The sequence below is a fragment of the Acanthochromis polyacanthus genome, chromosome 14 (assembly GCF_021347895.1).
Source record: "Acanthochromis polyacanthus isolate Apoly-LR-REF ecotype Palm Island chromosome 14, KAUST_Apoly_ChrSc, whole genome shotgun sequence".
In the NCBI taxonomy this organism is placed as follows: Eukaryota; Metazoa; Chordata; class Actinopteri; family Pomacentridae; genus Acanthochromis; species Acanthochromis polyacanthus.
In genome coordinates, this window is record NC_067126.1 from 36,916,605 (window position 1) to 36,930,968 (window position 14,364).

At 39.7% G+C, this 14,364-nt stretch overlaps 2 protein-coding genes across 3 annotated transcripts; both read right to left on the reverse strand.

Annotated features, from left to right (window-relative positions):
• Positions 1 to 3: 3 nt before the first annotated feature.
• p2ry8 (P2Y receptor family member 8) lies at positions 4 to 4,559 on the reverse strand. The gene is given in 4 exon segments (XM_022203253.2): positions 4 to 618; positions 621 to 1,315; positions 1,827 to 2,146; positions 3,398 to 4,559. Coding segments are annotated over 3 exon segments (1,044 nt in total). The 5' UTR covers positions 2,120 to 2,146; positions 3,398 to 4,559; the 3' UTR covers positions 4 to 562.
• A 124-nt stretch (positions 4,560 to 4,683) lies between these two features.
• On the reverse strand, positions 4,684 to 13,021 carry upf3a (UPF3A regulator of nonsense mediated mRNA decay). 2 transcript variants are annotated; one of them, XM_022203250.2, is made up of 10 exons: positions 12,819 to 13,021; positions 10,802 to 10,908; positions 10,606 to 10,712; positions 10,295 to 10,393; positions 10,020 to 10,130; positions 9,852 to 9,907; positions 9,600 to 9,758; positions 9,357 to 9,490; positions 8,155 to 8,443; positions 4,684 to 6,503 (listed from the first exon to the last, which is right to left on the reverse strand). In XM_022203250.2, the coding sequence occupies exons 1-10, from the start codon at positions 12,957 to 12,959 to the stop codon at positions 6,321 to 6,323; spliced, it is 1,386 nt and encodes a 461-aa protein (XP_022058942.1). In that variant the 5' UTR covers positions 12,960 to 13,021; the 3' UTR covers positions 4,684 to 6,320. The 2 variants fall into 2 exon arrangements, with proteins under 2 accessions (XP_022058942.1, XP_022058941.1); XM_022203249.2 differs by having other exon boundaries at positions 8,143 to 8,443.
• Between the last annotated feature and the right edge of the window lie 1,343 nt (positions 13,022 to 14,364).

The following is a 14,364-nucleotide window of genomic DNA, read 5'->3' on the forward strand; positions in this document are numbered from 1 at the left end:
GTCCAAAGTACAAAGCCATGATTTTATTCTATTGTTATTCTTAATACAGCTGCGGCTACTCATTGCAATAATAATGGATTTATTCTCACAATACAAAAAATATGAAAGTTAAAATAAGAACAAGTTAAAAGGGTAAAGACATACAGTCATAATGACAGTGCAGACACATTTACAGACATGTATACACAGATCACAAAGAAAATGTTAACAGGTCTTCTATGTTTTGGCAGACAAGCATACAAAAAAGCACATTCAATTCACATTTCCTTTACATTTGTAAATGCTACATATTTTGTAAGAGGGCCTTGTGGAAGATATCACATTGTACTGGCGTTAAATGTATTTGTCATTAATTAAAACACAACATCACACAAGAATAAGACACTTAGCTGCTGTCTATATACTATTATAAAACAAAGTGGTGTGAAAGGATGTTGAAATTGGCTCAATAAATGGTGTCGCAAAAGAGATTGACACACTTTGGTCAACCCTTCAACACACACTTTCTCCCACACACTTCCTTTCTCAAGTCTTTTCTCTTTCATTCCCCTTCTAACTCTCTTCATGTGGCCGTTTTGTAATCAAAGATGTTGTTGTGCTCTCTGTCCTGACCTTCGAGTACTCATTGTGCAAACTTTCTTTATGCTCCAGCTTCACTGAGTCTGCGCTACTCAGGCTATGCAGATTCAATATCTGTCTCACCTTTTGTCTAAAATCCTTGGAAGCAAAGTAATAAATGAATGGATCAAGACAGCTATTCAGGCAGCTGAAACAGAGAGACAGTTTGTAGGCCATGTAGAGAGACTTCTTATAGAAGAGTCTGAGCACAGCGTGAGTGAACAAGAGGATGTTGTTGGGGGCAAAGCAGACCGTGAAGACCAGGAGGACAATGAAGGCCAGACGTATCGCTCTCTCCTTCTGCACTGTCTTGGAATCGCTGGCCAGCTTGCGTATGACTTTGATGTAGCAGAATGTTGTGACACAGAAGGGGAAGAGGAAGAGGATGAACACCATGCTGAAGAGGAAGGTCGCCCAGGCTAACACGGATGGGAGCATGTCGAGCTTCAGCACGTCGAAGCACGTGGTTATCTCGAGTTCATCGACAACATATGTCAGGTCTGTGGTCATCAGCGGGTACAGAACACACAGAACCAAACCCCACATCAGGAGGCAGCTGACAACGGCGATGGACTTCCTCTCTCTGGTCTCTCTGAACAGCATCGGCCTGACAATGCCCAGGTAGCGGTCAATACTGATGGCCATCATTGTGAGGATGGAACAGTACATGTTGGTGTAGAAAACCAAGGTCAGGAAACTGTAAATGGATACACAGCAGAAGAGAGTTTCAGTTAATTACTGCTTAAACAAAGTCACCATAACAGTTTGATAATCAGAAACAGATGTGAAGGATTCCACTCTACAGTATGAGGTTACAATAGGATACCAGTTAGCTTAGCATAAAGACTGGAAACAGGTGGAAACAGTTAGCCTGCCTCTGTCCCATGCCAATATCACTAAAGTTTACGAATTGATCTTATTTTGAATCTGCACAAAATGGAAATGTGAAAATGACCAGATGTGATTTCATGAGGGGGATATGAGCTAAATCGTTGTTGCCACCATGAAGCTGCCCGGCAACCAGTGGAGAAAAAATCATTGATGATAAATTAGTCACTCATTCAAGTTTCAAAACACATTAAACAAATGAGAAATGACCAGTTTATAGTGAGATTAAGAGGTGTGAGGCACAATTTCTTTTCTTTCTTTTTCCCCCATATTCATCCTGAATTGAGAATTCAACATCATCCTGCAATCATCAAGAATACCTGCACATCCTTGGCCCCAGACTCCAATTATATCCATGGAGCAGGTAGGAGATCTGAAAGGGCAGGGCAGTGCCAAGAGCCAAGTCAGTGAGGGTGAGATTAATCATGAAGATGATGGAGGGAGTCTTGGGGGAGGTACGAAAGATCAGCAGCCACATGGACAGGACATTGCCGAACAGGTTAATGGCAGTGACGAGTACATAGATGATAGAGATGCCGATGCTGGTGTTTACATCTTGAAAGAAGGCCAGTGTGGCGTTGTCTAGCTTGCCGCTGCTGGAATTCCCTGTCATGTTTGGTTGGGAATGGCCTGTGTTCACCTGTAATCCAGGATTTAACAAAAAACGGTTATGGAAGACAGTTTAATTATTGTGCAAAATACTTGTGGGAAAGTAGCAAGAAATCTCAGTTTATGCAGGTCTTCTAGTTCTTTTAGTGGAATTTCCATTAAAAAGCAAAAACACATCAGGTATCACAAACCGCAAGACAAAACACCCCTCTAAATCCTTCCTGTAGTGATGCATGCAACTTCTGCTTTATTGCATGTGCAAAACTAATTGAAGTCAAGGTGTGAAAAAGATACTGTAGCATTCATATACTCCACCACATCTACACACCTCTGCTTATCTGCCCCTCTATATTTTTGTTTGCGTGTGAGCAGCACATGTGTCGGGTGGAGTTTTCACACAGGAAAAGGACATGCTTGATTTGTGGCGAAGAGTGCCAACTGCTGTTCTTGGTAGCTGTTATACAGTTGAAGCATGTAGAAATGTGTGATAAAATGCATAACTGTGACTACCGAAAATCATCCGAACACGTTAAACTGGGATGTGAAACAAAACTGAATTTCGTATTTGCGCCGCAAGATCATTGCCAACCCAGCCCAGCAGACACAAACACTTTCCCCTTTTACATGTGGTCAGGATGGTGTTTCTGGTGGATAGAGTTACCACACACCAGACTGAGGTAAAAAATAGACTTGAGTCATAGTAATTTTCATTTCAAGTTTAGAAAAAAGTACTATTTCCGCAGCAGTGGCTGTCATGGCACATGCATACAAACCTTTTTTTGCTCCAATTTTTTCAAAAATTTTAAGCAAGTTTGTCAGTTTTATTTATTTTCCCCTCGTTTATTTGACTTTTTTTGTTGCATTACTGTACTGTACACTGTGGACAGACCTTTTCCAAAGCATTATACTAAGATTTTCACATTTTCGTTATTTTTTTAAAACGTGTTGCACATTTATTCATCTTGGAACTAAGTCAGATGTGTAGTTTACGTGGTCGCTGTGTCTTATTTGTGTTTATGTGTAAAAAAATAAACAAAAACATTATCCAAAATGAGCCGATAATGGCAAGTTTTCTCTTTCTCATTTTTTTGTAGTTGTAAGTCACGAAGCACATATAAAGTAAGAAACACATGTGACTCCAAGAAAAAACTACTAAATAATGCAGTGCTAAGCAGTTGACGTGGCTGCAGTTTAGACCCATTCTAAGACATTTACAACACCGTGAAAACACAATATTCATCAGAAAGGCTGAAAATTCATTAAAAGTCGATTGAGAACTCACCTTTGTGAACACAGAGGCAGACGAGGCAAGAGGCTGGCAGACATGTGAGTGTCAGTTGGAGATGGAGGTACAGATATTGTGATAAAGGAAGGCTGCTAAGGAAGTGAGGTTTGAAGTTGTTACAGTGGCAGAACGGAGAGGGAGGAAATGAACCATGTGACAATCTTCATCCTACCAACTGCTCTAACGGCCTTCTGTCAGATTCTGTCTTGGAAATGAATCTTACGACTCAAGTATGAGCGTCCGCAGTCTCCACGTGCTAACAGCAGGAAGACACATATTTACTCATTATCACCTGTGTGGTTCTCTCATTTCTCTCCATGTGGTTCATGAACCATTTCTCCAATAAAAAGCAGCTGACAGTATCTACCGCTATGTATATTTTTAAAAAAATGGTCACATAGTGTGGTTGAACACTACAAGGAGCTTTTTGGGAATCAGTGTAGAAACGTAAATAAAAAATACATCAAATCACTGCTACTGAAAGATAAATTTGGGAGTTCCCAAAGTGTCACAACCTGTTACTTTCATTTTTATTTATCAGCAGTCAAATTATCAGTGTGATTGGTAATGGGAAAATGAGCAAGTGATGTGTCATGTTCCATAGCTGGGAAGCTTATGCAAATGTCAGACATTCATACGTAGCTGAAACTGAATTAAATCCCAAACAATAAAAGGTCTGATGAATCAAAAGGTCTCCCGCAATCTCCCATTACACACACACACACACACACACGTAAACCCAAAAACATGTGTTTATATATACACCAGCTGTATGAAAGTGGTATTTTTAAGTGAAGTGAGAATGAAATTGCAAGCTGTTCACAAGATCCACAGAACGAGTGTGTGTGTTCGTGTGTGTGTGTGTGTGTGTGTGTGTGTGTGTGTGTGCTCTTGTGCTTTTGGTTTCCTGTTGATTATGATAGTTCTGCTTTATCTGGGTGAAAGTGTGCCAAGAGTTATCTGTGATGTGATGCCTCCTCATCCAACAGAGAACACTTTGCATCGCCCACAACAACTACAAACATCCACACCAACACACCACTGGTCTGACGCTATCACTGTGATCTTAAACAATGCTTTAGAGATAAAAAATAAGCTTTTAGCCTTGTATAATTTCCCTTCAATATCACCGGTGAAGCAACTAAGCACACCCATTCTGATACCACCGTGTATTCTTACACTGCATAACTGACTCATATGTATTCTGGACAGTTTACGGTTAAACGCTGCCTCGCCCAGACTGATATTACACTACCGTAGTAACTGAAACACTGTTGAGCCACTTCAAATGGAAAAAAAAAAGCTTTATTGTCTCACAAGTTAAGGGGAAAAAACACAAAATGACACAAGAGGTATTACAGACAAATGCTGGATAACATGCAAAAATAATAAGGCTTGTTTCACTGACTGTTTCACTCCATTAATTAATAATTGTGTTTTTTTTTTAGTACATTTATTTGACATCATTAATATAAAATCATGCAAACATCATAGAAAATTAATTATATTCCCCAACTTTGCAGTTTTACCATTAGTTTCTTGAAAATGCTTTTTAGAAACATAGAGAATCTGTTCTTCCTGGCTCATGGGCGCATTCATTTACAAAGCTTTACTCACAAAAAAAAATCCTCTCTCTGTGTATGAAACCTCAGGATGAGTCAGACCAAATGTGTCAAGACACAGGACATATAGACATGAAGCACTGGCCTCCTAAGCAGTCATCACTCTTCTTCTCATTCACACAGGCAATTTCCCCTCTTACATTTTTATTTTAAATCCACCGTCCATAAGTTCTACTTACATTATTTTAGTTTTAATAAAATCTATAGGCTCAATAAAAACACCCAAGTTTAGCAGAGTCTAGTATAAAGGCTTAGAAAAGAAATCTCTTGCAGAAGACGAGGTTATGTTTTCACCAACTGTTGACAAGTGAGTTGCCTCCTACAGGGTCACACTTCAGAAACACACCAGAAGGAATGACTGCTTCGAGTGCTGTGTCAAAAACTAGCTAGCAGGTAGCAACTTCAATAAATAAAAAATTCAATGCCAATTTGTGAATCAGAACTGAGAAAGTGTGACTAGAAATGGGGACAAACTGAGCTAATCATTGTGCTATCATTCTGGTAGTTGCTGTCATTTTGCCCTAGCCTAGCCATGCTACACCCATGTTTCTGACGGCACAAGGGTCTAGGGAAGCTCGACAGGGAGGGAGGCGGGCTAAAAGGTTGTCTATCAAATCCCTCTGCAGCAATTGGGTAGGTATACAACCAATCAACGCAACGAATAGGCTGACGTAGTTCCGAGAGCACCGGCGGATAGTGGCTAAGTCCCATTAGCTTCCCAACCAGCGGAGCCGCGGAGCCAACTGGTATATTAAGGGTTTACCATATCCCGTCGGCATCAGTCCAAATACGTCTTTCTTCTCAATGAAACACTTCAGTGCCGTCCTTTGTTTATCTTTCAAGTTGAATTTTAGCTTCAAATCTTTAAGGGCTGTGGCCAAAGCCGAGTCGAAAGATAACCGTTTATTGTGCGCCGGTTGTTTCTGTCAGAATCGTCACGCCTCTGTCGTCACTTAGTTACGCCGCCTTCTGACTCTACACTTCATGGTGATTGGTCCGGCCAGTTTTAGGAGAATCCAGCCTCGAGCCTTATGGAGGGTAACTAGACCCACCCTGGCAGAGAATTAAATTCGTTGCCGTGGGTTGTCTAGCGCGGCTAGGCTAATTTTGCCCCACTTTTTAGTCAAAATTTCATGTCCCAGCAAAAACAACAACAAAAAAACTTGCCCAACATTTAAAGGTTTGGATTTTATTACACCTAATCATGATGAAAGCTACTAAAGACTGCTTGCCTGTGAAGCGCCTTACTGCCTCAGTGGGGTGTGTTAGTCTGGTCACCGTCGACTTGGGCTGAACGCTCACTGCTCCTCTTTGCTCTTCTCAAATCCCTTCTCCAGGCCGGTTGTCATGGTGACCACCTCGTAGCAGTGCTCCGTTTCAGGTGAGTGGCCCACGGGGATGCAGTCGTAACCTTTGCCCGCTGAGCTCATTCGCTTCCTGTTGCGGGCGCCGGGCTGATAGAGCTGCATGGCTGGACGGTCCTGCAGGGAGACAAGAGAGCAGCGACATGGGAGAGACAAGCAGCACGCCTTGAATACAGAACTCCATATATCCATACCCTATCATTCTCTCTGTCTGCTCTTTTTTTTTTTGAAACACAGGTTGAAGTGCATCCCAGCATGTAGAGGATCAGAAAATGCTCGTCTGACATCCCGGGAACAGACTTCCGCTAAGAATAGAAAGCCAACTGTAAATGAACTGCATGTAAATGAATTAACTGTGTTTACCACTGGGCCACCCTACTATTTCTTAACAGGGCTGTAATTACTTGCGGTGTGTGATTAGGGTTGTGCAGACGGTAATCTGGGGCTCCGAGGTCGTTAGAGGAATGATGAAGGGAAGTAGTAGAGGAATTATAACCATAAAGGTTTAGTACCAGTCATCAAATCATTTCTCAAAGCAGATTTTACACATCAGACCCAAACAAACACACAAAAAACAACTAAAACTTGATTTAACTAATATTGTTATATTGCATGCTCAGCATCTAATTTAGTTGTCTAAGTTTGTTTTTATTATTTGCTTAATCTGAAATTTGTTTTCTTGTAAAGCTCTTTGTAACTTTGTTTTCAAAGGTTGCTGGACAAATTATTAGTATTGTTATTTAAATATCCATATTTTAGAGCTGAAAAACCACCTTACTCTAAAAAGCTGCCAAGAAATCTCATAATAACAAATCTGTTATGTGTGTGTGTGCAATAATCATGCATGCTCAGCTTTTCTTAGTTCTTAGTTGCTGCTTAGTTCTAGTTTTGCTTCCTTTGTTCTTAGTTTACCTGATTTTTACTTTCTACTTTCACTTAGTTTTTGCATCTTTAAACCTTTTTAAAAAATATTTATACTCCATTTCTAAATTTCTGTTACATTTTTTATCATGTAAACTAATTATCTGTGTTCATTTGAAATTTGTTTTCATGTGAAGCTCTTTGTAACTTTGTCTTCTAAAGCTGCTATACAGATTTCTATTTTTGTTATTGTTACTACAAGGCATACTAGTGCATATAGGAAAAAGCTATTTCATGGCTCCAGAGGAAGTGGCATAAAATCTAATAAACTATTTTTACATGTTTAAAAACAAAAACAGTGGGACTGAAACTGAAAGTGACTTACAGACTTTTGTAGCGAGCTCCTGATCTCTGCTCGAGGCGGCGTTAGTTGAAATTAGTCTTAACTGACACAAATGAATCTCTGTAAATGAAAGGTCAGCTATCACATTACATTGTGGGTCATGATGACTCAAGAGTCTGACAGGGGAAAAAAAGGGAGAAAAAAAAAGCCATATCTGGTTCTATTGCGTTCGCTTTAAACTGATCTGCCCGTCATGAAGACGGTTCTATAAATGCAAAGCTAAACTGATGGAGAACTTTTGAGTACAAGCAGGGGGTAATCTAGGACAAAAAAATAAAATAGATCAGCCCAGGTATAGTGCTGATCTATTTTAAGTTTTCAGTTCATGACTTTGGGTAATATCTAAACAGGCTGCTTCAATGGCAAACCACACTCAGAATAAAGATGATTTATCTGAGCTATTATCACATCCTAAAGATCGCATAGTTACAAGTCTACATCAGAAGCGACAAAAACAATCAGTGATCACCTTCCCACCAGTCTCATGCTCACCTTCTCGCTCACCTTGTTTCGGAGGCGTTCCTTCCTATTACCCAGGTCCTCCCTGTCCTCCTTTCCCATTTTGTCTCCACTGTCGGGACAGTAAGAATAGCCATGATGGTGGCCCTCCTTCTTGGCTCGGTCCTGGCAGTAGCCTTTCCCCCATTTGGTCTCATCCTTCCGGCGCATGAACTTGTCAAACTCATAGTGGTGTCGCTGACGTTTTCTCTCTTCGTCTTTCCCACGGTGGTCCTTGTCTCTTTGCCTGCGTCCGTGCTGCTCCCGCTGCTCTTTGTCGCTCTCAGGCTGACCTCTAGTGGTTAAAGTACAGATTGCAGAGACACCACATGAAGTCAAAGTCACTCAGCTTTATTGTCAATTCTTCAATACGAGCATGACGCACCGATGATCAAAATGACCTTACTCTCTCTTTGTGTAACAGTAGGCATTAAATAAACACTAAGAAAGTTCTAAGATAAAAAGCATGATATAAATTTAGACATATAATATATATAAAAAAAAGATTTAAAAACTAGGTGAATTAAGAATTAGAAAGCTCTGAGGGGAACAAAGGAAGCAAAACTAGAATGAAGCAACAACCAAGAACTAAGAGAAGCCGAGCATACATGATAACAGCACACACAAACACAAATTATGAAGTTTCTTGGCAACTTTTTAGAGTCAGGTGGTTTTTCAGGGGCGGTGTGCAGAGAATGGATGGGTGGTTTTTCAGTTCTACAATATGGATGCATGTCCCTATTTAAAACTATTTCACCTATATTCAGTAATTCATATGTATATTTTCCAAAATAATGCAAAAATATTTTCACTTGCCTACATATTTTATTAGCGTTTAATAAATAATATATTATTGCTCTGAAGAACAGCTATTATCTATCACAATAAATGTAATTGGTGTTTGGATCAGAGGGTTGTCAGCTGAAATATCATCTGCTTGGTTGTTTTATTACTGTGAGTTTAACACCAAACATTATTTTATTTAGCTACTGTTACAGATTTTAACACCCGTATTTTATTGTAAATGCCCAAAAGCCTTCTTTCAGTGATTTAGGAACCCAGTATCAATTTTGAGGTTGTTAAAAAAAATTTATATATTATTTATAATTTACTAGCAGATATATGGGAAGTATGTCTGAACATAAAGTGGTGCTAAATTTTAATAATTGGACTTCTCACACTGCCCCTCCACAGAAAACAATTCTTACTTTTCTTTGGGTTCCTTCGACTTCATTTGTCCTCCAGTTTTCTCCCATTTTCCTCTGTCTGCCTCTCCAGTGTCACTTTTGTCCTTCATGCGGTCTGAATCCACGTCATCGTCCCTGTCGCTCTTCTTCAGGAGCTAAATATGTGAATAAAACAGAGAAAAAAAACATACATACTGCAGCACCACCCCAACAACAGGGATAAACAGGTTAGTATTCAACAGGTTTTTAGTGGGGAAGGTTTACCTTGATTTTAATGTCTTTATCAGACAACTTCTTCTGCTTCTCGGCCTCTTTTCGCTTGCGTCTTTCCTCCTCTCGTCGCTTTCTCTTTTCCTCTTCCCTCTGCCGTTTCTTTTCGAGCTCTCTTCTTCTCCTCTCCTCTCTCTTTTCCTCTCTTATTCGCTGTTAAGAAGAATGTGACACATTAAAATCGATTTTTCACAGCGCAGCAACATAATTTCTTTCTGCTTAAGAACTGTGTTGTTATTTTTTAACCTGTTTCTCAATTTTCTTGTTCTTGATGTACTCCAGCAGCGGGGTCGTCCGCTTGGCTGAAACAGAAACAGGGAAAAGGGAAACAAATGTTTTGTCATTTTGTAACTGGAAGTTAAAATGTGTGACTAACCAAGAAGAAAACAATCTGCTGGGCACATGGTTCTGTACCTATGAGCTCTCTGGTCTTGGCCTCTATCTCCCCCAGCAGAGTCTCAGGGTTGGCCATGGATTTCTCTTCATCACAGGAATAATTCTCCAAGAACCGCTTATATTCTGGGTCTGAAGGATTTCCACAACCAGAACGGATATAAATTCAATATGTTAACTTTCTATGTTTAAATGTCCGTTTTTGTACATCTTAAATTCCTGCAAAAACAATATATCTACAAGCAAACTATCATTTCAGAACAGATGTGGATGATTTAAGCTCTGCATTTCCGTACCTTCTTCAATGCTTCCAGCTTTGGCATCTTTCTTTTTTAGCTTCTTCTTAGAAATCTTCTGGAAGGGGGCAAACTCTACGACTGCAGGGTACTCCTGGCCTGAGTAAATATTGAAATAGAAAGCAGTTCATCATTTAAAAGGCCAGCTATCTAATGGTAACAATGGAAACAAAAGCTCTAAAGCCACCTCTTGGTCCATAAACGTGAACCTGTAGCTGTAAAACAAACACGCAGGTGTTTGTATTTAAATAGCAGAGTAGATTGTACATGGCTATCACAGTCACAATGAGTGTGAAGAATATGATATATACCCTTGTTGTCAATGAAGACGTAGCCATCAAATCGGTCCCTAAAGAGCAAGATATCTTCAGGGTTTTTAAAATTGATATAAGCTCTGGAGAACAGGTGTGGATAGAGGCTGTGAGGAGAAACAGAAACAGAAAGATGTCACAAACATTTATTTGGACAATACCATTTTATATCATAAAGGTGTGAAAGTTATCAAACCTCTGATCTGCGGCGAAGAACTCAAAATAGTCGTATGATGGAAGTGGACTGAGCTGTTCTTCTAGCTGGTCCTTTGACAGGCTGGGTGGAAGCCTCCGGATCACCACCTGGAAACAGTCATTTGTCTTCTTTTTAGCAAGAACTGCAAGTAATCAGGTATTTCTGTGAGGAAGATACTTCAGGCCTTACTGAAACTCAAATACTGGCATACACAGTCTGCAAAAATCTGCTTAAAATCATCTTCTGTGGCTCTCAGCACAGCCTAAACATCAGGACTGTCTTGAATAAAGATTAGAAACTAGTCAGTGCATTTTAAAAGACAGTGGTACACTCCTGTTTGTAAATATGCAGTAATATGGTAACAGTAGGATCCAGTATTTTTGGAATTTGATATATGAAAGTCTGGATATTTTGGTCTCCTTTGCTTCAGTGTTGCCTTTTGACTTTATTCTTTTTCATTATTTTATGTATTTAAACTTTATAGAAAGTGAATGAAATTGCTTCAGCATCCCTTCAATTCAGAGTCACTCATGAAAACTTATTACTTGTGCAGGAAAACACTCTTCAAATCCTCAGAACTCTATTTTAATGTGTAGTTGAGCTCTCCCAGTTTCCAATGATATGCTGATAAGTTTGGGTGAAGATATAATAAAATGGTGCAGCCATTGAAATACTAATGAATAAATCAATTCAAAGCCACTTAAATCCCCAGTTTTTTCTGATGCTTGGTTTGAACCTCAGCAAGTTGTCTTGACCGTCTACATGCCTAAATGCATCGAGCTGCAGCCATGTGATTGGCTGATTAACTATTTGTGTTAACAAGCAATTGAACAGGTGTACCTAAAAACTTACTAGTTTTCCCCTGTTCTGGCTTCTCTTTGTTAGCTCCCTGTCCATTTTAGAATTGATTTTAAGATTTTACTGATCACTTTTAAAGCTCTCCAGGGCCTCACCCTTGGCTATATTTCAGACTTGTTAACCCTGTACATCCCTACAGCAGCCTTAGCTCCTAAGGCGGGTCCCTCCTGATCGTTCTGAAGTTGAGGCTTAAATCCAAAGGTGACAAGACCTTCTCTGTCAGGACCCTTGACTTTGGAACGACCTGCCTGAGGAGATAAGGCTCGCTGAGTCAGTAACTTCTTTTAAATCACTTCTTAAAATCCACTTTTATAGACTCAACTTCCAGTAAAGTTCTCGTTCATCATTCACCTGAATCTATTTCTATGTGATATTTTCTCTTCAGACTCTCTCTTTACCTCCTTGTGTGATGTCAGCCTTTAAATGAGCTTTGAATTGGCGATCCATTCTGCACATTTTTGCCAATTTTTATGTTCTACCTGTCAAAGCATTTTCTGAATATTTTTCTTAAAGGTGCTATACAAATAAAGCTATTATTATTATAAAATGAGTGCATATATTCATTTGTTTTGCTTATTTAGGCATTTTTTCTAGATTAAAGCCACTTTAAGGGACTAAAACAAGGGACAAACTGTACTGTCAACAAAATACAAAAAGCTAACAGGTGTAGGCCTACACACATTATAAATGGTTTCTGGTCAGTATGTTTGACATGTTGCACACAATCAACAATGAATCCTTTATATGGTGGAATAAATACTGATAAATGACTGTTACTTGCAACATTTCTCGGATTCTCATGACACCTACTGATGAAGTGTGTTAATTTGAGACTACAGGATGTAAAATGTTGAAGAAATGTGTTTTAACCTACGGAGGATGCAGGAATATGGACTGAGGACCTCCGGTCTCCAGAACGTTAGCTGCTAATATCACGTTCAGGTACAAACATAAACATTCCCAATAGCTAAAAAAAGTCTGACGGAAAGGTTAAATGTGGCTGTCGGGAGGCTGTAGATGAATTATGGGATGGAGGTGAGTCCTGCTGCCGTCGCTGTCCGCGGTGCTGAAACGCTCCCTGCTGCCTCAGTGTTTCCTCCATGTCTGTTTCCTCCGCAGCGTAAACACGGCGACGCACCGCCAACTCTCGGCTTCTTACCTTCGTGAAAACCTCCTTCTTCTCCTCCTTCTGCTTCGGGTTACCGGGGGTGTTCTCCTGCTCCCTTGGGATGTCCCTGAACTGAATCTCGACGACGCTTTTCTCCTTCCCCACCGTCATCTGGTCCTTTTCAGACCTCATTTCTCTCCATCTCCGTGTCCGCCGCCGCGTTAAGCCACCGAGTTCTCGCGAGAGTTCTGTGATGTCGCGAGTGGAGAGATTTAAAAAGACAGCTGAACTGTGTGGGGGCGAAAAGCAAACCAATATGATGCTATTTTAATCATTTTACATGGGTATCTGGATTTTTAGAGGCTATATTTAGGGTCCGAGCACCAACGATGCCGAGGAACCCTATTGAAACCTTGCGATGACAATAAAGATCTATTCTGATGAGTGATTATTCATATAATAATCGTGTTTAAGTTTTGGCACCAATGTAACTGTGGTATTTTTTTTTCACCAATCTGATCTGGCTTCCCCACGTTTGGTCTGGATTGTATTCGTATATATTTATATACAATCCAGTCAAATAAAAACTAATGCATACTAATAGCATTAGTATGCATTTATGATCTTAATAACTATTTTCTTCTTAAAAAGTTGATTTTGTGACACATTTAGTCAGCTTTGGGTCCCAGTAATTAAAAACGGATTTTTCTTACAACCACTGGTTTTCCTGGTTCAATAAAGGTTAAAAAAATCATACTGGTATCGTCTATGATTGCATTAGAAATGCTATACATTATTTTTATTATCACTGTCCTCTTTAAATCTGATTTTGTGACAGATTTCTTCGGTCTAATGTCTCACTTCACTACTGAAAAGGAGATATTTCATGAACATTGGTTTGCCTGTATTAAATAGAGGTTAAATAACAATGATAATTTAAAAAAAACAATACAAATGCATACTGACATCAAAAATGTTTTTTGGATTAGAAATGTTATCCATGATTTTATTATCACTTTCTTGTTTTTGCGAAGAGAAACTGCCAGTTTGAATGTCTCTCTGCATGTAATTATCAAGATTTTTTTCTAATCAACATTGTCTTTCCTGAATAACTAAAGGACGAAGAAAAATAAATGTGTGTTGGGATTAAAAATGTTTCTGGATGAGTGACATTACTGTGCAAATATTTACGCTTTAAGCCAAAAGTTCGCGTCAGATTTAATGCATACTGTCGGTCACATGACGTTAATAAATGGTGATTGAAGCTGTTTTATTAATATCATACAAGAATAAAAAAAACACTTATAAGCGATAGAAACGCATTCACTTTGCTGAAGATCGCATCCAGAGCTGATGTTCACCAAAAAATTTGTCCGCGTAAAAGCACCTGTAGCAACAAGCGTAAAAAAACAAACCGACTCTCACTTGTTGTGCCAGTCTTTAAATATTCCGGTGTCTCTGTATAACAGCAGGTTGCTGTCAGTTAAGCGGTTCCGGAGCCCTCGGAGTCACTGAGCAGCTCCGGAGCCTGGCTGCGGGGCTTCATGCTGCTCTGAGTCGGGCAGGACGCGCTGCTGCCGGAAGAGACGCTGCCAGC